The following is a 24,406-nucleotide window of genomic DNA, read 5'->3' on the forward strand; positions in this document are numbered from 1 at the left end:
GCGCGTCTGCCTTGTAAGCGCTAAATCGCGGGTTTGATTCACGCTCGGGGCGGATTTTATCCCCAATAGATAAGGTTCGCTCTCAGAACGACTGGCTTTCTCCTATCCTGTCTACCTTCTTTCTTTGCTTTCGGGGCGATAAGACTACAGTTTCCTCTATTAAATTTTGTTTGAAAAAAAAAGATTGAATAAATAAACACAGATTGATTATACGTGTAATTTCAGGTTTATTATTAAAATAGAATATAATCTCTTTACAAATAAATAATAAAATATAATTATGCATTTTATTAACAGAAAAACAAGTCAATATGATTTCATCAAGAAAATGGAACATCCCTAAGGATTTGATTGCAGCATATAAATACTTAGGTAATAGGTAAGTAGGATATAAGTGTCTATGTAGGTATGTAATCTATAAATGATTTCACTGATTCACATAGTTACATCCTAATGTGGATTTTGGTTATTTATGCTTACACGAAAATCGATTATTGGTCAGGAACAATGCCGTGGGCTCAGCCCGAGAAAATACATTATTTAAATAATTATCAATCTATCTAGTTTTAATTGCTTGATGCTGGGGACTTTGGGATCGCATTTTTCAAAATGAGGTCCCTCTTTAGAGATAATAGAAGGTAAAAAGATGATAGAACATTGCTGACTACAGACACGTCTTTACACAGACTACAAATGGTATTTTACTAATCAAACTATTTAATAAGAATATTAATTACAAGTTCGAGAACGTACTCAAAGGTACTTTGAAGTTTGAAGTACCTACCTAGATCTCTACACTTTATACAGTACATAGGTATCGTAAATAAAAATATGTAAAAAAATACTAGATTACAAAATAAGTTTACAAATACGCGGAAGGAGTGATTAAAAAAGTGGACATTATTAGGCCGAAAAATAGAAACGGCAGATGAAAATCACTGACATAAGGCCGAAGTTGGAAAAGTGTTGTAGCAGGTCACCCAAAACATTTGTTCTTAGCTCATGTTATAAACTAATTAAAGCTCATTTGAAATTTGTTCTTTCGACCACTTCATCACAGAAGTTGATCGGATTATCGTTGATGTAGTTGGTATTATTTAAACCAAAACCAATCAATTGCATAATGAATTATTTGTGAAGCAAAACCTTGCCGGGAATCGAACCCGGGACATCAGCCGTGCAAACCAAGTGTGATACCCGCTAGTCCACAGAGGTTGTCACCAAAGTGTCTGTGAACACCGGATCTAATTTGACCCAGCCGGTAATCGAACCCAGGACCTCCGGCGTGCAAGCCAAGTGTGCTACCCGCTACCCACTAGGCCACGGAGGATGTCACCATCCAAAAGTGTCTGTGAACACGGGTCCTAATTACACCCGCGGGGGAAAAGGGACTTTTCAGTCCTATCCCACCAGGATAAACAAGGTACATATATTATATTCTAATCTCATTTGGTCCTCTGCTTGTTCATATTGGATAACATTAGAGATATGTAAGAGGTAAGAAGATCATCCATCTTATAGCCTAGGGTGGTTTCACATAGGAGTTTGGAGCCGCGGACCAAATTACCTATGGTCATATGGAAGTAGGTGTTACCTGAGGACCAGTTGGATATCCGTGTAAATGGATGGGTGACCAGAATAAAAAAAAAAAATCATCAAATCATGAATTATCTGTGGTAAAGCAGAGAGCTTCTTCACGATTTTTGAGGGTATGACAGCATTACTAAGTACCTCCTTTACTATTAATTCTCATCTACTCTTAATCACTTATCATCAATCTTTTGACTCTGGTAATGTCGCCACTGGCCGCTACTAAATAAAAGTAGCTAGTCCTCAAGAGGCTGAGTGCACCCTGAACACCAAGCACAGAGCCGAAAACACTCCGACCCCGCCGGTAATCGAACCCAAGGACCTCTTCCTAGGAGCCAGGTACTCACCTCATCCGTATCGTCCGGGAAGTACACCTTATGGAAGATCTGAGTAGTCTTATGTTGAATAGCTTCCACTTCTACTTGATGCGGTGGATATTTCCTCTGGCCATTGCGTAGTGTCTTCTGCAGCCTTTGTAATGAGTCTTGCGAGATGGGATGCCGCCTTGTACGCAGGAATAGGGTCAATTCCTGGTTGAGAAAATATAGATAGAGATATAGTTTGGTATTGGTAGCGCGCTGTCAAACTGTTTTAAGTTTAAAAGAAAATATTTATTAGTTCGTTTTCGGAACGGCTGGCTTTCTCCTACCCTGGTATTCTCTCTTCGATTTCGGAACAACAGGACCTCAGCAGTTACAGGTTACAGTTCCCTCTATCAAACCTCTTTTTTTCTTGGAAAAAAAAAAATCAATACCTAGTACCTACAGTATATAATAGCCTACTGCTGAAAATTGTATTATATTTATTTTATTAATATTTATTTGAGTGTGCCAAGTAGTATTATTAAAATAACCCTTACCTTCACTAAGCTCTGACTACAGGCGAATAGACCGGTAGCTAACCACATGAGTTCCCACCCTCTCTCCTCACTCAGCCGGTTCTTATTATCCGTGAGTTGTCTCATCAGCTGACAGTAGATCTCATCTCGTAGGATTTCCTGGAATCAAATAATAAATCAATGAAATACAATCGTCGGTAGCACTGGCCGGTACTAGATGAAAGGAGCAACTTAATTTTCCTCACGAGGCAGAGTGGACTTCGAATTCCAAGCAATGTGTGCCAAAAAAAAAAAAAAAAAAAAAAAAAAAAAAAAAAACAATTCCCCCCCCCCGGAAAACACACGCGGGCCCCCGCGGGTAGCTGCTATTATACACCTCTTCCATTCTGTACTACTCTGGATCTTTATCGAGTCCGATGGTATTAGCTCCCTGAGCATTTGTCTGCAACATATAAAACATACAGGAATATAAGGAATTGGAATGCCAGGTCAGCCCGAAATCCCTCTTGCTAAAGAAATAGCAAAGGTTGAGTGCGAATGGTATACACTCGTAAAATTTTGTATCCAAAACCAAATGTCAGTCTAAAAGCAATCACCCTAGGGCTGATTGAGAGGCTGACGAAAAACGCCGATACCGTCTGAACACGGGAAAATGTCAAGAAGAACGCCGGAGATCCAGGGTTCGAAGTTTTTTTCGGCTCTGTGCTTGCAGTTCGGGGTGCACTCACCCTCATGAGGACAATTGAGTAGCTATTTTAATCGAGTAGCGACCAGTGGCGACATGTACCCTTTCGCATTACTTCAGGGCACATTCTTTTAGGTCCATGCCTATTCAAGAACGGAAAAGTCTGGTTAGAAAATTTCCGCCCTGGCGGGGATTCGAACCCACCACCTCCGGGTTGAGAGTCAGTGCTCTTGACCTCACGGCCACAGAGGTGGGCGAATTAATGATTTGATTTACTCACGGAATAGCCTGTAGTTCTTGTTTGCTCTCTCCGAAGCGCACTCTATACACAAGGGCGGCTAACTTGGCAGCCTCTTCCTTGCTGCACTTATGATAGCCTCGCAGTAACTTGGGCAACTCCTGGTGGAAGTGAAAGATGAGGTCCGCATTCCTGTCCTTGCCGGGAACGGTGTTGGTCCATAGCTTCTTCATGAAGAATACCTGGTAGGTGAATTGAGGAGTGATTCCTGGAATAGAAACAGATTACCCTTGTCAGATGTTGTTGTTGTAGCGGCCTTAGCTATAGCCGAAAGGTGATGAAAAAATAGAGAAAATATCTCTTCTATCAGCAACACACCAGGGTGATGGTCTCTAGTCATATTTAATTGACTCGTTCTGAACCGCAGTCAACTATTGTGAGGACCTATGCTTGTTCTTTTCAAGCAGAGAGAACCCTTTGAAACTATCAGCTAGCTAGGCTGGTTAGGATTAGCTGTTCTCCTCCCTGTTTATAGTCGCACAGACAGACGTTGGTCTACTCCCTGTTTAAGGTCCCCTAGCTTAACACACCCTTGTCAGATTTCAGAGAATACGTAACGAACAATAAAGCCTTAGCAGTTACAGTTCCCTTTGTCAAAGCGATTCAAATAAATAAATAAATAGAAATAAATACAATAAAGAAATGAAGATTTTTCACAGACTTACCATCTCGTGAGGGTCTCGCCTTTTTGATCCAGTCCGTCAAATGTCGTACGAAATCAAAGAAGAAATCGCCCTCGGGTACGGAAATAACTTTGTCGGCTATCTTCACAAACAAGCTGAATCCCTCGCAGGACCTCACGTTCAGTCTTTGAGCAATGCTCGAGCAAAAGTCTTTGGCTCTGGTTGAGGAATCCACTTCGAATGCCTGCGGAGGGAAAGAATATAGGAAAATTGTGGTTGGGTGGAAGAGCTCCTTCAGGAGAATCCTGCCACATTAAAGAAATCGTAAAAAAAAAAAAAAAAAAAAAAAAAAATTAACATTTTTTTTTTCCCCAAAGGGGGGGCACCGGATCTAATTTGACCCAGCCGGTAATCGAACCCAGGACCCACTAGGCCACGGAGAATGTCACCATCCAAAAGTGTCTGTGAACACGGGTCCTAATTACACCCCATAATATGTCAAAATATATGAGACCTTGGTTAGACTGCGGGGGAAAAGGGACTTTTCAGTCCTATCCCAGCCGGATAAACAAGGTACATATATTCTAATCTCATTTGGTCCTCTGCTTGTTCATATTGGATAACATTAGAGATATGTAAGAGGTAAGAAGATCATCCATCTTATAGCCTAGGGTGGTTTCACATAGGAGTTTGGAGCCGCGGACCAAATTACCTATGGTCATATGGAAGTAGGTGTTACCTGAGGACCAGTTGGATATCCGTGTAAATGGATGGGTGACCAGAATCTCCTGGAATAGAAAGGAGAGAGGAATTTTTAGTTAATTAGAACTCGAGAAATGAGAAGGGAAATTTAGCTAATATTGGAAGCTGAACTGATAAGAAGATTTAGATGAATTGGCATTTCACGAAAGGTTTTTTTAGATGTACCCATATCCTCTTTTTTTTATTCAAAAGAAGACCTCTAATCCGAACTAAATATGTATTATAATGATCAATGTTCAAAAACTTCAAAGGCTATCTAGATGTACTTGTCAGAAATATTATTAGTTTTCTTATGGATTAAAGTACGACTTTTTCAACTTCATAAAGTTCAAATTTTCCAAGAATAGAAAGAAAAAAAAACTGTAAGAAAGTGCTGAAAGCCGTACTACCCCTATGCAAAGTGTTAAAACTTAGAACCGTTTTCTATATCACCCTGTTATATTTATTTTATTAATATTTATTAGAGTGTGCCAAGTAGTATTATTAAAATAACCCTTACCTTCACTAAGCTCTGACTACAGGCGAATAGACCGGTAGCTAACCACATGAGTTCCCACCCTCTCTCCTCACTCAGCCGGTTCTTATTATCCGTGAGTTGTCTCATCAGCTGACAGTAGATCTCATCTCGTAGGATTTCCTGGAATCAAATAATAAATCAATGAAATACAATCGTCGGTAGCACTGGCCGGTACTAGATGAAAGGAGCAACTTAATTTTCCTCACGAGGCAGAGTGGACTTCGAATTCCAAGCAATGTGTGCCAAAAAAAAAAAAAAAACAACTTCGACCCTGCCAAGAATCGAACCTCCGGCGTTCAAGCTTAGTTTGATACCCATAGGTTGATTTTATTATTATAATTATTTTTAGAGCTTTACAGAAGGGACATAGGTAACTTACATGTTTAAGTGGGGCATCAAATATCTGGTCTGTATATTCATTGCCCAATCTTCTCTTGGCAGGCAAATCTCCCATGTACTTCAATATGGCTGTGAATGCAAAACATGCCTCTTCTGCCAGCTCCTCCTGCAAAACCAATCAGAATTATCATTCACGACATCTTCCTTTACTTTCAATGTTTCTATCATCTCTTTCACGTAGTAACTCTGAAACAAATAGAATTCCATTGAGAAAATCAAATCATGAATCTTTGTGGAAAGCAGAGAGCTTTTACACAACTTTTGTGGGTTTTTCACAATTAAAGCATTACTAAGTGCCTCCTTTAGTATTAATTTTTCGGGGGAGCTCGGAAATGATCGAGACTGTACTCGGCGAGGCTATGGGGCTTCTCTTTGGTCTCGGTGCCGTTGGGGGTCTGCGTGTGTAAGCGGCGACCATTAGCCGCGCCGTCTACACTGAATAGTGCCTGGGGAGAGTAGGGAGTAAGTATAAGACAGACCATTTATAGTAGAATATAGACTACCTATTGTAGAATTTTCTTCTTTTTCTCCGCCTTTTAGTGTGTTCAGACGGGGTCGGCCCTTTTCGGCTGACATTTGGTTCTGGCTACAAATTTGGTAGCCTGTAAACCTATTGTAGAATAGAATTGAATAAAAACTGAAAAAAAAAAACTAACAAACAAACATTAGTTAAAGAATACAAAAAAAAAAGTTTGATGGAAATAACTGTAACTGCTAAGGTCTTATCGTCCCGAAAAGCGAAGGAAGACAGGTTAGGAGAAAGCCAGTCGTTCCAAGAAACCGAGAAGAAGGGACTAGGAACCTATCTAAGTATTTAGGATAAAATCCGAAAAAATCTACCCTAAAAACCAAAAGCTAACTAGGCTGGCTAAAACATTAGGTTTAAATCAATACAGAAGCACTCACATTTGAAACCATCAGCCCAAACTCCTGAACGTTCATAGAGGGTGGCCCACCTATCTAACGACTTGTCGGCATTGGTAAGACAATAGTCAGGTATGTAGTTGGGTAGAAGGTTAAGGAGACGTTCTGAGTTCATATCATTGTCATATTCGATGTAGTATTGTTGAGCTGCTATCATTGCCAAGTCCTCTTCCTGTAAAGTCACAACACATACATAGGTTAGGTTAGTCGGATTAGATCAATCAAATCAAATCTCAAATTATTTGTGTCAAAGCACAGCTTTTGTGGATATCACAGCACAGCATTAATAACTGCCTCCTTTGCAATCAATTTCCATATTTCATTTCCATATTACACTGGCCGCCCGGTCGCTAATCGATTAAAGTGGCTACTCAATTGTCCTCACGAGGCTGAGTGGACCCCGAACTCCAAGCACAGAGCCGAAAAAACTTCGACCCCGCCGGGAATCGAACCCGGGATCTCCAGCGTGCTAGGCTAGTGTCATACCCACTCGGTCACGGATGTTGCTCTAATAGGATTAAGTTTTATCGTTTTATAGCCTTTTTTTTTGTCTTTAGTTAGGGCACATTTTTGTATTTGATAGTAAATGGTCCGACCATTTATTGTTGTATAGGAGTTATGAGTATATCAATGCATAAAATTACTATAAACATTGGTCTGGCTAGGGGACGTTAAAGTCGTTAAACAGAGAGTAGACTAGTGTCTAGCTGTGGGAATATGAACGGGGGAAGAGAACAGCTAACCCCAACCAGCCTAGCTGGCTGGCAGTTTTCAAAGGGTTCTCTCTGCTTTAAAGAACAAACACAGGTCCTTACGATGGTTGACTGCGGTTCAGGACGAGCCTATTAAACATGGCTAGAAACCATCACCCGGGTGTATGGAAGAAAAAAAAAGAAAGAAGATATCCTTTCTTTATTGTGCCATCAACATTTGGCTACAGCTGAAGCCGCTTAAAAAACATTTTTTTTTTTTACCATTTAAATACAAAATTCAAAAGTTATCTCACAATGGGAATAGTTAAATACTAAAAAACATCCCTGTGTTTCGGCACTTACCTTATCACAGCGATACTCCCCGAACTTGACCCCTCGCACGACCTGCTGGTAGATCAGATTGGTAGCCACGTGATCCTCGGTAGGTTCATGCCAAGGCGCAAAGATCTCCTTCCTGAAGAACAGGCGCCAGGGGGCGTTCCGTTCCTGTGCACCTTGCTCCTTGGCGTACTGTTCACATTGGGAGATGGCGTCCATGACATGATCCCCTCCACTGCCCAGGGAAGATACCTGGGGATACAGGAGTCCGGGGTTTTAGTCCATTGGAGGATATGCAATTGGGTAAAAATCATGAATAAAAAAAAAGGTCGATTGTAGTAATAAACCTTTTTTTAAGGTATTAAAAGAATTGTGAAAAATCTAAATCTGACGTAAAAACTCCGAAATGTGTGTTTTTTTTTTAGTTCAAATGAAAAAGTTCAAACAGTTGTGACGTCAAGACACGAGAAATGCGCACAAACGCTTGAAACGCATGAGCACAAACGCATTGCATTCCTGTGTCCTGCAAGGGAGCTTGCTTGGGAAAGTTGATGTGACGTCATCGAGTACGGGAGCGTATGATCTGACGTAGAGATACAAGATTTACCGGTATTTTTCAAATCGATTTATCTTGGGACTTTTCTGCTCTTTTACTTTAAAATCTTAGCTAGCGCATAAGGACTACTTACTACCTTAGGAGAATTGAACCTGTGCAAATCTTGGTCACATTACAAGTTCAATTTGCACGCATAGTACAAGATCCAAGAGAAAGCTTACCTTATCAAACAAAGCTATGTACAGGGAGAATCCAAACTGATCCTTGAGTCCTATCTTATCAGACAGCTGATTACACAGTTCCCTCGCTGTAGTTGCTGAATCTGCCAGTAGAGTTTTGGTGTTCCCATCCATGAATGTTATGGGTAACATGATCGGCTTCTTGGATTTCGTGGCCTGGAAACACGGAGTGGGTTAATGATCGTCAAGCCTAGTACCCACTAGCAATATTTACACCAGAAATGTGTTTGTTTTTCTTCTTCTAAGCGTTTGTTTGTTTTTCTTCTTCTAAGCGTTTGTTTGTTTTTCTTCTTCTAAGCGATAACCGCACTCGGAAACGATAATATTTATGTACTTCAAGTGTCATCAGAAAAGTGTCATAAAAAAAACTTAATATTTAATCAAAAATATTGAGTTTTTTTTTTTTTTTTTTTTTTTTTTTTTTTTTTTTATCCTACACAACCCTCTTCGATTTCGGGACGATAAGACCATAGCAGTTACAGCTCCCTCTGTCAAACCTCTTAAAAAAAAAAAAAAAAAAAAAAAAAAATTTTTTTCAAGTATCTGGATTCGATGGGGATTTGATAATCCCATTCACTGGACGGATATTCAAAACAAATTTGCCAAAGTGAATCTAGATTCGATGGATTCCCTAGATTCAGACAAAAAATTATACCCCTATTGTCTAAATATTTACCTTGGACATAAAAATAGGACACAATTTCTATGGTATTGAGATATAGATATTAACACATGTCGTATATGACTAAATGGGCTAGCCTTAGGCCAGCCACTCACTATCAGGTAGACCTGACAGGTACGGCTGAAAAGGTCCGAATGTCAGGTCTACCTGATACCTGATGAGGACACACACTATCAGGTAGACCTGACGACAGGAATACCTGATCAGGTCTACCTGATACTGTGTGGCTGGCCTTAAACTTCCAATACAATACACTCACCTGCAGTTCCAACCAGCTAGGCGGTTGGTTCCGAGTACCATTGTTGAAAGTTCGCTTCAGCCTATCCTCACAGTACGGAGCATAGCCAGGGGGTCCCTCCCTGATGAAAGCTCGCAGATAGTTCACAAACTTCTCGCTAGGGGCGAAACATCCGACACAGAGGGATAGCAGAATCCAGCCTCGTGCGTGAGAAGATTTGGAGGGATTGTTGGTAAGCTGCTTGCAGATCTGACAGTAGATTTCGTCTCTGTAATTGTTGAAATAACGGCAAACTTGGTTTACCTCCTGTTTTCGTCCGTCCGTCCGTCCGACGTCCGTACCGAACGTCCATAGATAGATACCAAATAGAAAAAAGTAAAAATGTAATTGTCAACTAGTTTTAAGACCTATCTTTATGTATATTATTATCACAATAAAATCAACATATATTTACAATTTACAATTTTTAATCCGCTTTTTGAGTTGAATATGTTGAAATTAAATTTGATTATTACTCAGAAAGTTATTAATTACAAACAAACAGAGATTTCAAGTGAAGTAAAACCATGTAAAAAGAGATTGTTTTCTGGTATTCTGTACCAGCCGCGCGGCGATAGCATGGTTTCGCTCAGGTTGATCCAGCCTATGTAGCTTGGTTGGTAGCACCTTGTAAACGCTAGGCCGCGGTTCGATTCCCGCCAGGAGCGGATTTTATCCTGAAGGGATAATGTTCGTTCTCGGAACGACTGGCTTTCTCCTATCCTGTCTTCCTTCTCTCTTCGATTTCGGGACGATAAGATCTAGCAGTCACAGTTCCCTCTGTCAAACCTCTTTAAAAAAAAACTTGATATTTGCATTCGCTTAAAAAAGTACAGTTATTAGCAGTTACAGTTCCCTCTATCAAACCTCTTTGAAAAAAAGCTTCCTTTACTAAAAACCTTGCCCGTTAGTACTATTTACCTCAGTTCAGCCCGTAATATTCCATGGCCTATGATAAAGTGTAGCTTCTCTAGATTGGACGTAGGTCTGGTTTCCAGCCACGACTGATAGGAATCTGCCGTGTATTCTTACCTCAGTTCAGCCCGTAATATTCCATGGCCTATGATAAAGTGTAGCTTCTCTAGATTGGACGTAGGTCCGGTTTCTAGCCACGACTGATCCTTGGTCGTTAGTACTATTTACCTTAGTTCAGCCCGTAATATTCCATGGCCTATGATAAAGTGCAGCTTCTCTAGATTGGACGTAGGTCTGGTTTCTAGCCACGACTGATAGGAATCTGCCGTGTATTCTTACCTCAGTTCAGCCCGTAATATTCCATGGCCTATGATAAAGTGTAGCTTCTCTAGATTGGACGTAGGTCTGGTTTCCAGCCAGGACTGATAGGAATCTGCCGTGTATTCTTACCTCAGTTCAGCCCGTAATATTCCATGGCCTATGATAAAGTGTAGCTTCTCTAGATTGGACGTAGGTCTGGTTTCCAGCCACGACTGATAGGAATCTGCCGTGTATTCTTACCTCAGTTCAGCCCGTAATATTCCATGGCCTATGATAAAGTGTAGCTTCTCTAGATTGGACGTAGGTCTGGTTTCCAGCCACGACTGATAGGAATCTGCCGTGTATTCTTACCTCAGTTCAGCCCGTAATATTCCATGGCCTATGATAAAGTGTAGCTTCTCTAGATTGGACGTAGGTCTGGTTTCCAGCCAGGACTGATAGGAATCTGCCGTGTATTCTTACCTCAGTTCAGCCCGTAATATTCCATGGCCTATGATAAAGTGTAGCTTCTCTAGATTGGACGTAGGTCTGGTTTCCAGCCAGGACTGATGGGAATCTGCCGTGTATTCTTACCTTAGTTCAGCCCGCAATATTCCATGGCCTATGATAAAGTGTAGCTTCTCTAGATTGGACGTAGGTCTGGTTTCCAGCCAGGACTGATGGGAATCTGCCGTGTATTCTTACCTTAGTTCAGCCCGCAATATTCCATGGCCTATGATAAAGTGTAGCTTCTCTAGATTGGACGTAGGTCTGGTTTCTAGCCACGACTGATAGGAATCTGCCGTGTATTCTTACCTCAGTTCAGCCCGTAATATTCCATGGCCTATGATAAAGTGTAGCTTCTCTAGATTGGACGTAGGTCTGGTTTCCAGCCAGGACTGATGGGAATCTGCCGTGTATTCTTGGTTCCCTATGTCTACCTACCGGGTCCATCCCCATCATCTGTGCCTCCTGGAACTCCTTGCTCCGTATAAAGTTTCTGCCCAGGGTGGCTGTCACCTTGGACATAACAGAGGTCGTATCCCGCTCCATAGTATGATAACGAGGTTCACTCAGGTCTCCACAGAATCGGAGCACGGTAGCCCATAGTGCCTGGGCAGCCAGTTGATCTCCCTGAGTATGTAGAGGTAGGAGTGGATGTTTGAGTGGGGTTCTGGAGTATTGGTGAGTCACATTGCCTGAGGATTGGGTAATAATGGACTTTTGAGTAGAGGAATAATTGTGCTTAATAGTGCCTATTTATACTGCTCGCATAGGACTGAAAAGTCCCTTTATTCCAGCCGTAGGCTACTACTACTACTACTACTACTACTACTACTACTGTGGTCAAAATCTCAAAATATACTGAGGATAAAATTGCATAACTCGGCTGGGATTGAACTCACGCCCTCCTGTTTACCAGGCGAGCGCAATGACAACTACACCACCGAGGCAGGTTATACGCACATAGAATACGACTAGGTGAGGTTAACGCTGGAGGCGTTCTCTACCGCCTAACCCTTGGGCCTTGGGGCTACATCATTACGTGTCAAATTTCTCAAATAAATGAGGATAAATTCCATGCTTCGGCTGGAATCGAACCCGCACCCTCCTGTTTCGCAGGCGCGGCGCTTCGAACTCCTGACGTTCTTGACGAGTAACATGAAAATGAGTAGCACAAAGTGACACTGTCGCTCAATCCTTCTCCCACCGAAATATCACCCCCTAACTAAAGTTGGTGACATTTGTGGACACGGAAAGTAAGAAGTAAGCATGGAAATGTACTTTACCTTGAAAATAGGTAGCGGCAAACTTCTGGAATTTGAATTCGGAAAGGTCCTCTTCGTCCTCAGGTCCTATTTGCATTACGGAATCAATGGTTTGCATGATACAATTTTTTGGCCCCGCCGGGAATCGAACCCGGGTTTACCGCGTGCAAGGCGAAAATTTGAAATAAATCAAACTCACCTGAATTCCTATAAGCTTCGTAGAACCTAGAGAAGAGGAGAGGCCATTTGAACTTGGCATAACTGACGACATCTTCTTTTACTTTCAATGTTTCTATCATCTCCTTCACGTAGTAACTCTGAAACAAATGGAATTTCAATGAGAAAATCAAATCTTGTCTCTTTGTGGGAACCAGAGAGCTTTTACACAACTTTTGTGGGTTTTTCACAATTAAAGCATTACTAAGTGCCTCCTTTAGTATTAATTTTCATCTACTCGTATCATCAATTCACACTGGTAATGAAGTCACTGATCGCTACTCGATTAAAGTAGATACTCAAGTGTGAACGCCCGAGCTCCAAGCAGAACCGAAAAATCTTCGAACCCGGAACCTCCGGCGTACAAGCCTAATGATAAAATGTAGCTTCTCTAGATTGGACGTAGGTATGGTTTCCAGCCACGACTGATAGGAATCTACCGTGTATTCTTACCTCAGTTCAGCCCGTAAAATTCCATGGCCTATGATAAAGTGTAGCTTCTCTAGATTGGACGTAGGTCTGGTTTCCAGCCACGACTGATAGGAATCTACCGTGTATTCTATTCTATTTACCTCAGTTCAGCCCGTAATATTCCATGGCCTATGATAAAGTGCAGCTTCTCTAGATTGAACGTAGGTATGGTTTCCAGCCACGACTGATAGGAATCTACCGTGTATTCTTACCTCAGTACCTCAGTTCTTTTGGCCGTTAGTACTATTTACCTCAGTTCAGCCCGCAATATTCCATGGCCTATGATAAAGTGCAGCTGCTCTAGATTGGACGTAGGTCTGGTTTCCAGCCACGACTGATAGGAATCTGCCGTGTATTCTTACCTTAGTTCAGCCCGTAATATTCCAGGGAATCTGCCGTGTATTCTTACCTTAGTTCAGCCCGCAATATTCCATGGCCTATGATAAAGTGTAGCTTCTCTAGATTGGACGTAGGTCTGGTTTCTAGCCAGGACTGATAGGAATCTGCCGTGTATTCTTCATCCTGCAGGCGACGTCTTACATCCTCGCCCAGCTTGTTCTTGCGTTTCAGAGTGAGAGAGACCAGCTTGTGTCGGATAGAACGAGGCTTGGCCTTCATGAATGTTTCCTGGAATGGGGGGAGTGGGAAATAGTAATCAGTAATCAATTAATCATACAAGACTGGCATACATATAAAAAAAAGTGTCTAACTGCCCGTACAGAATCACATTTTTGATTAGTGTCCTGAACGGATAAGGTTCGTTCTCGGAACGGCTGACTTTTTCCTATCCCGTCCTCCTTCTATTTTCGTTTTCAGAAGGATAAGATATTATAGTAAATCCTTAGAAGTTTCAGTTCCTTCGATCAAACATATTGGGAGGAAAAAACCATCGTTCAATCCCAATGTTTACCTACCGGGTCCCAATGTCTAAATCGTTCCCTATGTCTACCTACCGGGTCCCAATGTCTACATCGTTCCCTAGGTCTACCTACCGGGTCCCAATGTCTACATGGTTCTTTATGTCTACCTACCGGGTCCCAATGTCTACATGGTTCCCTATGTCTACCTACCGGGTCCCAATGTCTACATGGTTCCATAGGTCTACCTACCGGGTCCCAATGTCTACATGGTTCCTTATGTCTACCTACCGGGTCCCAATAGTACTGCCTGACAGATACGAGATGTTGCCAGACGACACTCTGTCCTGTGGGGAGAGACAAGATCATTTATCGATAATCAATAAGAATGATAATAAAAGAACAAATAAATAATAATTGAAATTTTAGTAATAGAAAGTAAGAAGAAGAGTGACTTATACGATAAATGATTGACTCTTTGAATAGTGACTTATACGATAAATGATTGACTCTTTGAATAGTGACTTATACGATAAATGATTGACTCTTTGAATGAGTGGGTCATTTGGAAGTTATTCACTAAATGAGTTATACGTTATACCTTGTACCTCTCTCTACCTATGGGCAGGGTTAGAGTCAAGGAGTAGGTTAGGTATATGAGTAACTATTTGGACTGAGTGAGTCACTTGGTAGTTATTGACTAAGATGAGTACCTGTGGGGAGGATTGACTCCGGGTATAAGGAATCGGTATCGTTCTACGAATTCGATGAACGTATGTCGGATCGGATAACCTGCTCGTCGGATTCGTATTGTTTCGTACCTCTCTCTACCTATGGGGAGGGTTAGAGTCAAGGAGTAGGTTAGGTCTATGAGTAACTATTTGGACTGAGTGAGTCACTTGGTAGTTATTGACTAAGATGCGTACCTGTGGGGAGGATTCACTCCGGGTATAAGGAATCGGTATCGTTCTACGAATTCGATGAACGTATGTCGGATCGGATAACCTGCTCGTCGGATTCGTATTGTTTCCATCATACCGGAATATCGGAGCTGACGACAGCAGAGTCCGCGATCGAATAGCTGAAATATGGGATGAAGCAAGTGGTTAATGATATGGATTGACTTAAAAAGGCCCTAGTCTAGAATACCAAAATTTGAATATATGTACCTAATTACCTATACATATTATTTTATTATTACAAAATTTCATCAGTAAATGTTAATGGTTTCATCTTTCATCAAATTAAATTGATCCCAAGAGCAAGGAAAACCTCTTGAGTATTCTAGACCCTTGACAAATGCAGTGTTCCTGAAGGCATGTGAAATAAAACAAATAAAAACACAAGGTGGTTAACACCTTGTTCAATTATTAAAAATCTGGTGTGAACATCACACGACTTTCCTTATCCTATTGAATGGTGTTGTATCTGTTGTAACATTTACAATAAGACACCACGAACGAACTGCGAATATCACGAACAAGTCGCGAGTACCGCGAAAAAACCATGAATACCGCGAACGAGTTGCGAGTACCGCGAACAAATCGCGAATACCGCGAACAAGTCGCGAATACCGCGAACAAGTTGCGAATACCGCGATCAAGTCGCGAATACCGCGAACAAGTCGCGAATACCGCGAACAAGTCGCGAATACCGCGAACAAGTCGCGAATACCGCGAACAAGTCGCAAAAAGGCCCTAGTCTAGATTTCTAGAATACCAAAATTTGAATATATATGTACCTAATTACCTATACATATTATTACAAAATTTCATCAGTAAATGTTAATGGTTTCATCTTTCATCAAATTAAATTGATCCCAAGGGCAAGGAAACCCTCTTGAGTACTCTAGACTCTAGACCCTTGACAAATGCAGTGTTCCTGAAGGCATGTCAAACAAAACAAATAAAAACACAAGGTGGTTGATGACCTTGTTAAATTATTAAAAATCTGGTGTGAACATCACACGACTTTCTTTATCCTATTGAATGGTGCTTATTAGGGTGTTCTGTTGTAACATTTACAATATCTCTAACCGTTTAGTCGATATAGCTGAAAACCGCCAGCGTACTGTTCACATTGAGAGATGGCGTCCATGACGTGATCCCCTCCACTGCCCAGGGAAGATACCTGGGGATAGAGGAGTCCGGGGTTTTAGTCCATTGGAGGATATGCAATTGGGTAAAAATCATGAATAAAAAAAAGGTCGATTGTAGTAATAAACCTTTTTTTAAGGTCTTAAAAGAATTGTGAAAAATACAAATCCGACGTAAGAACTCCGAAATGTTTTTTTTTCTTCTTCTTCTTCTTCTTTTTAGTTCTAATGAAAAAGTTCAAACAGTTGTGACGTCAAGACACGAGAAATGCGCACAAACGCTTGAAACGCGTGAGCACAAACGCATTGCATTCCTGTGTCCTGCAAGGGAGCTTGCTTGGGAAAGTTGATGTGACGTCATCGAGTACGGGAGCGTATGATCTGACGTAGAGATACAAGATTTACCGGTATTTTTTAAATCGATTTATCTTGGGACTTTTCTGCTCTTTTACTTCAAAATCTTAGCTAAATAAGCGCATAAGGACTACTGAGCCAGCCTAGTTAGCTTAGTTGGTAGTGCGTCTGCCTTGTAAGCGCTAGGCCGCGGGTTCGATTCCCGCCCGGGGCGGATTTTATCCTGATGGGATAATGTTCGTTCTCGGAACGGCTGGCTTTCTCCTATCCTGTCTTCCTTCTCTCCTCGATTTCGGGACGATAAGACCATAGCAGTTAAAGTTCCCTCTGTCAAACCTCTTAAAAAAAAATCTGTCTTCCTCCTCTCTTCGATTTCGGGACGATAAGGCCATAGCAGTTACAGTTCCCTCTGTCAAACCTTTTCAAAAAAAAGGACTACTGGCTTAGGAGAATTGAACCTGTGCAAATCTTGGTCACATTACAAGTTCAATTTGCATGCATAGTACAAGAACCAAGAGAAAGCTTACCTTATCAAACAAACCTATGTACAGGGAGAATCCAAACTGATCCTTGAGTCCTATCTTATCAGACAGCTGATTACACATTACAAGTTCAATTTGCATGCATAGTACAAGATCCAAGAGAAAGCTTACCTTATCAAACAAAGCTATGTACAGGGAAAATCCAAACTGATCCTTGAGTCCTATCTTATCAGACAGCTGATTACACAGTTCCCTCGCTGTAGTTGCTGAATCTGCCAGTAGAGTTTTACAAGATCCGAGAGAAAGCTTACCTTATCAAACAAAGCTATGTACAGGGAGAATCCAAATTGATCCTTGAGTCCTATCTTATCCGACAGCTGATTACACAGTTCCCTCGCTGTAGTTGCTGAATCTGCCAGTAGAGTTTTGGTGTTCCCATCCATGAATGTTATGGGTAACAAGTTGTATCCCGCTCCATAGTATGATAGCGAGGTTCACTCAGGTCTCCACAGAATCGGAGCACGGTAGCCCAGAGAGCCTGGGCAGCTAGTTGATCTCCCTGAGTATGTAGTGGTAGGAGTGGATGTTTGAGTGGTGTTCTGGAGTATTGGTGAGTCACATTGCCTGAGGATTGGATAATAATGGACTTTTGAGTGGAGGAATAATTGTGCTTAATAGTGCTTATTTATACTGCTCGCATAGGACTGAAAAGTCCCTTTACTCCAGCAATAGGCTACTACTACTATTGTGGTCAAATTCTCAAATTATTTTGAGGATAAAATTCCATACCTCGGCTGGGATTGAACCCACGCCCTCCCATTGGGCCATTTTCCTAATGAAGTGAGTGGAAGATAGATTTTTCCTTGAGTGGAAGGCAGATTCGTATAAGCTTAACTCATCAGTAAATGGTTTCTTCAAATTAAATTGATCCCAAGGGCAAGGAAAACAGAGGCCCTCGGCAAATGGAATGTGCCTGAAGGCATGTGATGTGTTCCATTCCACTCAAGGTTAACGCCGAAGGTGTTCTCTATCACCTAATCCTTGGGACTCCATTATTATATGGTCGATTTCTTAAATAAATGATGATAAAATTCCATGCCTTGGCTGGAATCGAACCCACACCCTCCTGTTTCGCAGGCGCGGCGCTTCGAACTACTGACGTTCTTGACGAGTAACATGAAAATGAGTAGCACAAAGTGACACTGTCGCTCAATCCTTCTCCCACCGCAATATCACCCCCTAACTAAAGTTGGTGACACGGAAATAGTGCTTGTGCTTATAATAATAATAGTGCTTATTTATACTGCTCGCATACGACTGAAAAGTCCTTTTACTCCAGCAATAGGCTACTACTACTATTGTGGTCAAGTTCTCAAATTATTTTGAGGATAAAATTTCATACCTCGGCTGGGATTGAACCCACGCCCTCCTGTTTACCAGGCGAGCGCCTTGACCACTACTAAAATTCCATACCTCGGCTGGGATTGAACCCACGCCCTCCTGTTTACCAGGCGAGCGCCTTGACCACTACACCACCAGGTAGGACCACTACACCACCGAGGAAAGTAAGAAGTAAGCATGAAAATGTACTTTACCTTGAAAATAGGTAGCGGCAAACTTCTGGAATTTGAATTCGGAAAGGTCCTCTTCGTCCTCAGGTCCTATTTGCATCGAAGTCAACATGTCCTGATTATCATCCTTCATTTCAGGTAGATCCTGGAACCGAAGAGGTACATGTGTTATACAGGAGTGGGAGGTAACGAATTCACTCCCGTTGACCTATTTTTTACCCGAGTTCACTCCGGCTTGTGGGAATTTACAGGAGTATCTCAGGCTTGAATGGTAGAGATTGCCTTAGGTAATAACTTCGCCCTTTCCTTGTAATACTGTGTATTTTGTGTACATGTAATTATAACCAATAAAGAGTTCTTAATAATAATAATACTCAAGTATTTACCCCACCCCCCAAAAAAATTAAAATAAATAAATGAAGTTTCTTTGTGTTATTATATCACAACTTTGGTGTTCACTGCAGTATTGTAGTATGTTCCAAATCTCTCAATAATCTCAGCTCCCAATGTTTACCTACCATGCTGGCACCGGTCGCTATGCGCATTTATATTACAAAGCTACTCATTTTCCTCACGAGGCTGAGTGGGCCCCGCAACAGCCAGTCACGGAATAAATAATTTGCATGATACAAATTTTTTGACCCCGCCGGGTGTTGAACCCGGGTCTCCCGCGTGCATGGTGAGCGCAGTAACCACTACACCATCATGAGAGCTGACTTGGAAAAAAAGCAACACTGATGTACTTACGTTAAATACAGACGTTTCTCTCGTGTGATCCCCATTAGAGTCAGGTAGGAAATCAAACATAGCTTCCACTAGCTTGCTATCATCAACAGGTTCATCCTGCTTCAGTGCAGCATCCTTAATGATGTTCTTCTTGATCTGCATACGTCTCCTCTCCTCATTCTCCTGCTCCATCTCCTTCCTCTCAATCTCCTGTAGGCGATCCCTGTGGAATAGAATATACCTTGTTTATCCTGCCCGAATAGGACTAGAAAGTACCTTTACCCTAGCAGTCATTTTATTAGATTCCATTAAAAAAGAACTTGCTTAACTTAAAAAAAGTTAACAATAGTAACAAATAAATAAAACAGGATAGGTAATAATATTTTCATTTATTTATTTATTTCTATTTTATTTATTTTTGAAGATTGAAAATAGGAACAGCTTTCGCATTACTCCAAGGCACATTATTTCACATCCATGCCTATCCAGGAATGGAAAATTTCAGTCAGATAATTTCCGCCCCAGCCGGGATTCAAACCCAGCACCTCCAGGTTGTTGAGAGTCAGTGCTCTTGACCACTCAGCCACAGAGGTGGATAGGGAGACCTATAAGTCCATACCTGTAGTGCTGCTCGGCTATCTCTTTAGCGCGCTTGTTACCCGCTTCCTTCAGCTCGCGCTCCTCCTTGCGCTTTAACTTGAGCGCTTCGATCTGACTTTGATACTCGAACTGGGGACAATGAACATCGAATGGATATAGAATTAGAATACCTTAAATTTATCATTTATTATAAGTAGGAGATTGTCAGCCTAGCTAGCTTGAAGGGTAGCGTGTCCACCTTGTAAGCGCTAGGTCGCGGGTTCAATTCCTGCCCGAGGTTAATTTTATCCTAAAGAGGAATTTTTACATTGGGGGTATTGGGACGCACGTGGGAGAATGGCCTAATGGCCAAGTTCCCGACATTTGAAAACAACAACATCCTAACCAGATGTTATCTTTTCTGAAATACAAGTACCTACATACCTATAGTGCACAAATACTATAGTACACAACATACCTGTAGTTTTTGATAGTGCCGTTGCGCTATTATGCGACGTACATGCGCCTGTATCTTGAGAATAGCCCACATCTTTTGCGCATACAAACGGCGCGTCAAATACCCACGCGCTTTTGCCTGTAGACCTACTATATGTCCGCGCAAATGTCAGAACCTACAACTCAACTTACCTGTAGTTTCTGGTAGTGCCGTTGCGCTATCATGCGACGTACATGCGCCTGTATCTTAACAATAGCCCACATCTTTTGCGCATACATACGGCGCGTCAAATACCCACGCGCTCTCGCCTGCAAACCAACAATGTGTCCGCGCAAATGTCGGAACCGATGCGATAACAGGCGCGACCGTATGAGCGCTTGCAAACGCATGTACCCGACGCGCATGCGTTGATATCGACGCCGTTGCGCCCAGCCTTTCCAGTACTTCTGAATCGTCATGGTAGCTGCGCGCAACCGCTTGTATCTGCAAATAGAAAGTGAGTTTTAAGTCTTAACATCTGCTACTATTCTTCTGGAGAACCACAATATTTCTCGTGAGCACCCGATCCCTCTCTTGTTCCAAGAACAGATCATGTGCGTCCTTCAGGAATACCTACATATATCACCCGATCTTCCACTTGTTCCAAGAACAGATCATGTACGTCCTTCAGGAATACCTATGACTCACCTTCTCCTGTAGACCCAGCCTCGTATATTCTTCTGCAGAACCAGAATATTCCTCGTGAGCACCCGATCCCTCTCTTGTTCCAAGAACAGATCATGTGCGTCCTTCAGGAACACCTTGGTGTGGCGGTCATGGTAGCTGCACGCAACCGCTTGTATCTGCAAATAGGACAGAAAGTGAGAACAAACATCAATGTATATTCTATTATTTATATTGTTGCAAAACATTCTGGATAGTTGAGAAACAATGTTTCTGAGATGAAAATGTTGCTGATGGGTTGTTGTTGCAGTAGTGGCTGCAGCTGCAGCCCAATGGTGTTGACAGAATAAAGAGAGGAAATATTGGGTGCCAACCCTAACCAGCTATTTTCCTCTCTGTTTAACGTCCCCTAGCCAGACGATGGGTACTAGGTTATAATGGTTTGTATAACTTACCTTCTCCTGTACACCCAGCCTCGTATGTTCTTCTGGAGAACCAGAATATTCCTCGTGAGCACCCGATCCCTCTCTTGTTCCAAGAACAGATCATGTGCGTCCTTCAGGAACACCTTGGTGTGGCCCAGCTGATAATCACTATGGCCCAGTACTGCCTGACAGATACGAGATGTTGCCAGACGACACTCTGTCCTGTGGGGAGGGACAAGATCATTTATCGATAATCAATAAGAATGATAATAAAAGAACAAATAAATAATAATTGAAATTTTAGTAATAGAAAGTAAGAAGCAGAGATTTCTTGAACTGAGTCGAGAGAGTGGGGGTTCGTTTCCTGGTCTCAGATCCCATTCCTATTTCATCTAGGAAGAGATCCTTAAGGAACTGATTGGATGATATGTGAACTAACTGCAACAGGTCTGCACTGAATGTGTCCCGGTTCTTCTCGAGGAAACCTAAGGGAAAGAACGGGAATTTTAATTGTGCTAATCATAAATGCCTGTCACAAAAGTCGCTCCCCGATTGATATAATACGCTAAATTTTATGATTTGAATTGGACCGAACCACCAAATTCCAGATCTGAACTAACTGCAACAGGTCTGCACTGAATGTGTCCCGGTTCTTCTCGAGGAAACCTGAGGGAAAGAACAGGACTTTTAACTGTGCTAATCACAAATGCCTGTCACAAAAGTCGCTCCCCGATTGATATAATACGCTAAATTTTATGATTTGAATTGGACCGAACCACCAAATTCCAGATCCGAAGTCCACCATACTTACCAACCACTACACGAGGGAAAAATAATTATCTAGTATTGATTAAAATGTATCACAGTAGGCTTCTTTTTTTTAAAAAAAGACGAGTATTTCACCGCCGTTTATTATTTCGTAGCAATGAAACAACTGCTACATTAGACTCCTATGGTCTGTGTCGTAGCATGCCCATCCCGTGGTGTGCCAACCACTACACGAAGGAAAAATAATTATCTAGTATTGATTAAAATGTATCACAGTAGGCTTCTTTTTTTTAAAAAAAAAAGACGAGTGTTTCACCGCCGTTTATTATTTCGTAGCAATGAAACAACTGCTACATTAGACTCCTATGGTCTGTGTCGTAGCATGCCCATCCCGTGGTATGTCCCTCATCAGATGAACGAGAAGAGACACAATACTTTCCATTTAGGTGCTGGGTCAACACGAGAACACCAGAAAGTAACCCGTTGAAATAACTTGCAATCGAAAAACGTGTACATTTTTTTTTTGTTGATGGTGGGATTCGAACCCGGGACCTTCTGCATGACAAAACAGCCGGGTTAACTTACCTCGTGTATCGAGAACACAACATCCCGTGGTATGTCCCTCATCAGATGAACGAGAAGAGACACAACACTTTCCATTTAGGTGCTGGGTCAACACGAGAACACCAGAAAGTAACCCGTTGAAATAACTTGCAATCGAAAAACGTGTGCAATTTTTTTGTTGATGGTGGGATTCGAACCCGGGACCTTCTGCATGACAAAACAGCCGGGTTAACTTACCTCGTGTATCGTAGAACACAACACCGGCAAAATGATTCAGCCCGAAGGAAGTATTGATGTCGCTCTTAGGTTTCAAATAGTTACGATGCAGGCCATGTGTCTTGTGTAGTTTAGCGAGGAGGGTATGGTCTGTTCCCTTGGGAAACTTGGATTCCTCGTCTATCAGAGCCATTATGTTGAGCTGTTTGATTGCTATCAGATCCAACGCATCCTGGATGAGGGAAAGGTAGAGACAATTTTAGAATTTTTGAGTGGATTATTGGATCGGTAAGAACTTATTTTGTAAAATATCTACACATCGATTTGTATTGTTACCGGGACGATAAAACCTTCGGGACGATAAAACCTTAGCACTTACAGTTCTCTCTATCGAACTCTTTAAAAAAGGTTTGTACTGACCTGATTGTCTACAAACTCAATGTGTTGCCAGTTGATAGCCTCTACGTTATATTCCTCTTGTTCTAGTTTGAAGATATGCTGCACGAAGAATTGCTGAAGGTTTTCATTGGCGTAGTTGATGCAGAACTGTTCAAAACTGTGAAATCGAAATGAAATCGTACAAATATGTAAATTTATTTATTTAAGAAGTTTAGATTCATTTTTTATTCGATACACATTCCACAATATAAAATAAAATAAAATAAAAAAATTCAAAAAATGCTATACCCATCCGTAAAAGCAGATGCTTCTGCGACGGATGGACAAAATTAAGGAAGGGAAAGTATAAACCTCCACACAATAATCTTTTGCCCGCTAAAATCTTTCATATAGGCCCCAGGCGCTGTTAATCGAGATGGCTTGAAAGAATCATATGAAACTTGGACTGCTGAGTGTCAACGCTGCTTTATGCCATTGTTAGCTTGGAGCCTGTTTCATGATTTGGTCCCTAAACTAAAGTTAACTAGGTTTATGTCTTACCTGTTGGTATTGAAGTTTTCAAATCCGAATATGTCGAGAACTCCCATGGCAGAGCGGGCTTGATTCTTTGGTCTGTATAAGGTCTTATCATCCCGAAATCGAAGAGAGAAGGACAGGATAGGAGAAAGTCAGCCGTTCCGAAAACGAACATATCCGTTCAGGATAAAATCCGCCCCGGGCGGGAATCGGACCTGCGGCCTAGCGCTTACAAGGCAGAAGCGCTAGCAACCAAGCTAACTAGGCTGGCTGACTCTGTTGATAGCCTAACACCTATGGTACTCTCTCCATTAAGCACTACTGTTGAATAGTATATTGTGACGTCAAGCAGTTTCCTCTCAAGATAGACAGGTCGCAATGAGAGTAATTAAAAAAATCTACCTGTCCGTCCTAATCGTATTGAAAGCGTTCAGAACAATTCACATTATAAATCAATCAATAATTATAATCAATCAATAACTACAATCAATCATAACCATTTCTATTTTAATTAAGTCTCGTATAATTGAGAGAAAAATATGATAGAGGAAATCGAGTTTTGACGCTTTATTATCTCGGTCGAATTAATTTGCTCTCAGAATTGAATTTATCTTGTTGACTTCTGAAATAATCTCGGATGAA

At 41.6% G+C, this 24,406-nt stretch overlaps 1 protein-coding gene and 1 long non-coding RNA gene across 2 annotated transcripts in view; both read right to left on the reverse strand.

Moving 5' to 3' along the window:
* Positions 1 to 253: 253 nt before the first annotated feature.
* The window catches only part of LOC103510282 (myosin-VIIa-like), a 42,776-nt gene continuing 18,623 nt past the window's right edge, over positions 254 to 24,406 (reverse strand). The window contains 32 exon segments of the mRNA XM_026824366.1: positions 254 to 1,640; positions 1,938 to 2,120; positions 2,450 to 2,587; positions 2,771 to 2,870; positions 3,394 to 3,619; positions 4,077 to 4,278; positions 4,739 to 4,822; positions 5,296 to 5,433; positions 5,693 to 5,821; positions 5,863 to 5,898; positions 6,039 to 6,158; positions 6,635 to 6,808; positions 7,692 to 7,919; positions 8,445 to 8,618; positions 9,404 to 9,650; positions 13,502 to 13,719; positions 14,257 to 14,296; positions 14,876 to 15,030; positions 15,785 to 15,830; positions 16,021 to 16,079; positions 17,192 to 17,292; positions 17,340 to 17,504; positions 18,476 to 18,596; positions 19,199 to 19,400; positions 19,797 to 19,906; positions 20,405 to 20,696; positions 20,901 to 21,019; positions 21,022 to 21,055; positions 21,332 to 21,547; positions 21,624 to 21,786; positions 22,871 to 23,081; positions 23,270 to 23,405. Coding sequence (XP_026680167.1) covers positions 1,446 to 1,640; positions 1,938 to 2,120; positions 2,450 to 2,587; positions 2,771 to 2,870; positions 3,394 to 3,619; positions 4,077 to 4,278; positions 4,739 to 4,822; positions 5,296 to 5,433; positions 5,693 to 5,821; positions 5,863 to 5,898; positions 6,039 to 6,158; positions 6,635 to 6,808; positions 7,692 to 7,919; positions 8,445 to 8,618; positions 9,404 to 9,650; positions 13,502 to 13,719; positions 14,257 to 14,296; positions 14,876 to 15,030; positions 15,785 to 15,830; positions 16,021 to 16,079; positions 17,192 to 17,292; positions 17,340 to 17,504; positions 18,476 to 18,596; positions 19,199 to 19,400; positions 19,797 to 19,906; positions 20,405 to 20,696; positions 20,901 to 21,019; positions 21,022 to 21,055; positions 21,332 to 21,547; positions 21,624 to 21,786; positions 22,871 to 23,081; positions 23,270 to 23,405 — 4,762 coding nt within the window. The 3' untranslated portion in view covers positions 254 to 1,445.
* On the reverse strand, positions 14,258 to 14,766 carry LOC113467895. The gene is made up of 2 exons (XR_003391821.1): positions 14,663 to 14,766; positions 14,258 to 14,296 (listed from the first exon to the last, which is right to left on the reverse strand). It is a non-coding gene; the product is annotated as an uncharacterized LOC113467895 (long non-coding RNA).

Source organism: Diaphorina citri, unplaced genomic scaffold, assembly GCF_000475195.1.
Source record: "Diaphorina citri unplaced genomic scaffold, Diaci psyllid genome assembly version 1.1 scaffold579, whole genome shotgun sequence".
Lineage (NCBI taxonomy): Eukaryota > Metazoa > Arthropoda > Insecta > Hemiptera > Psyllidae > Diaphorina > Diaphorina citri.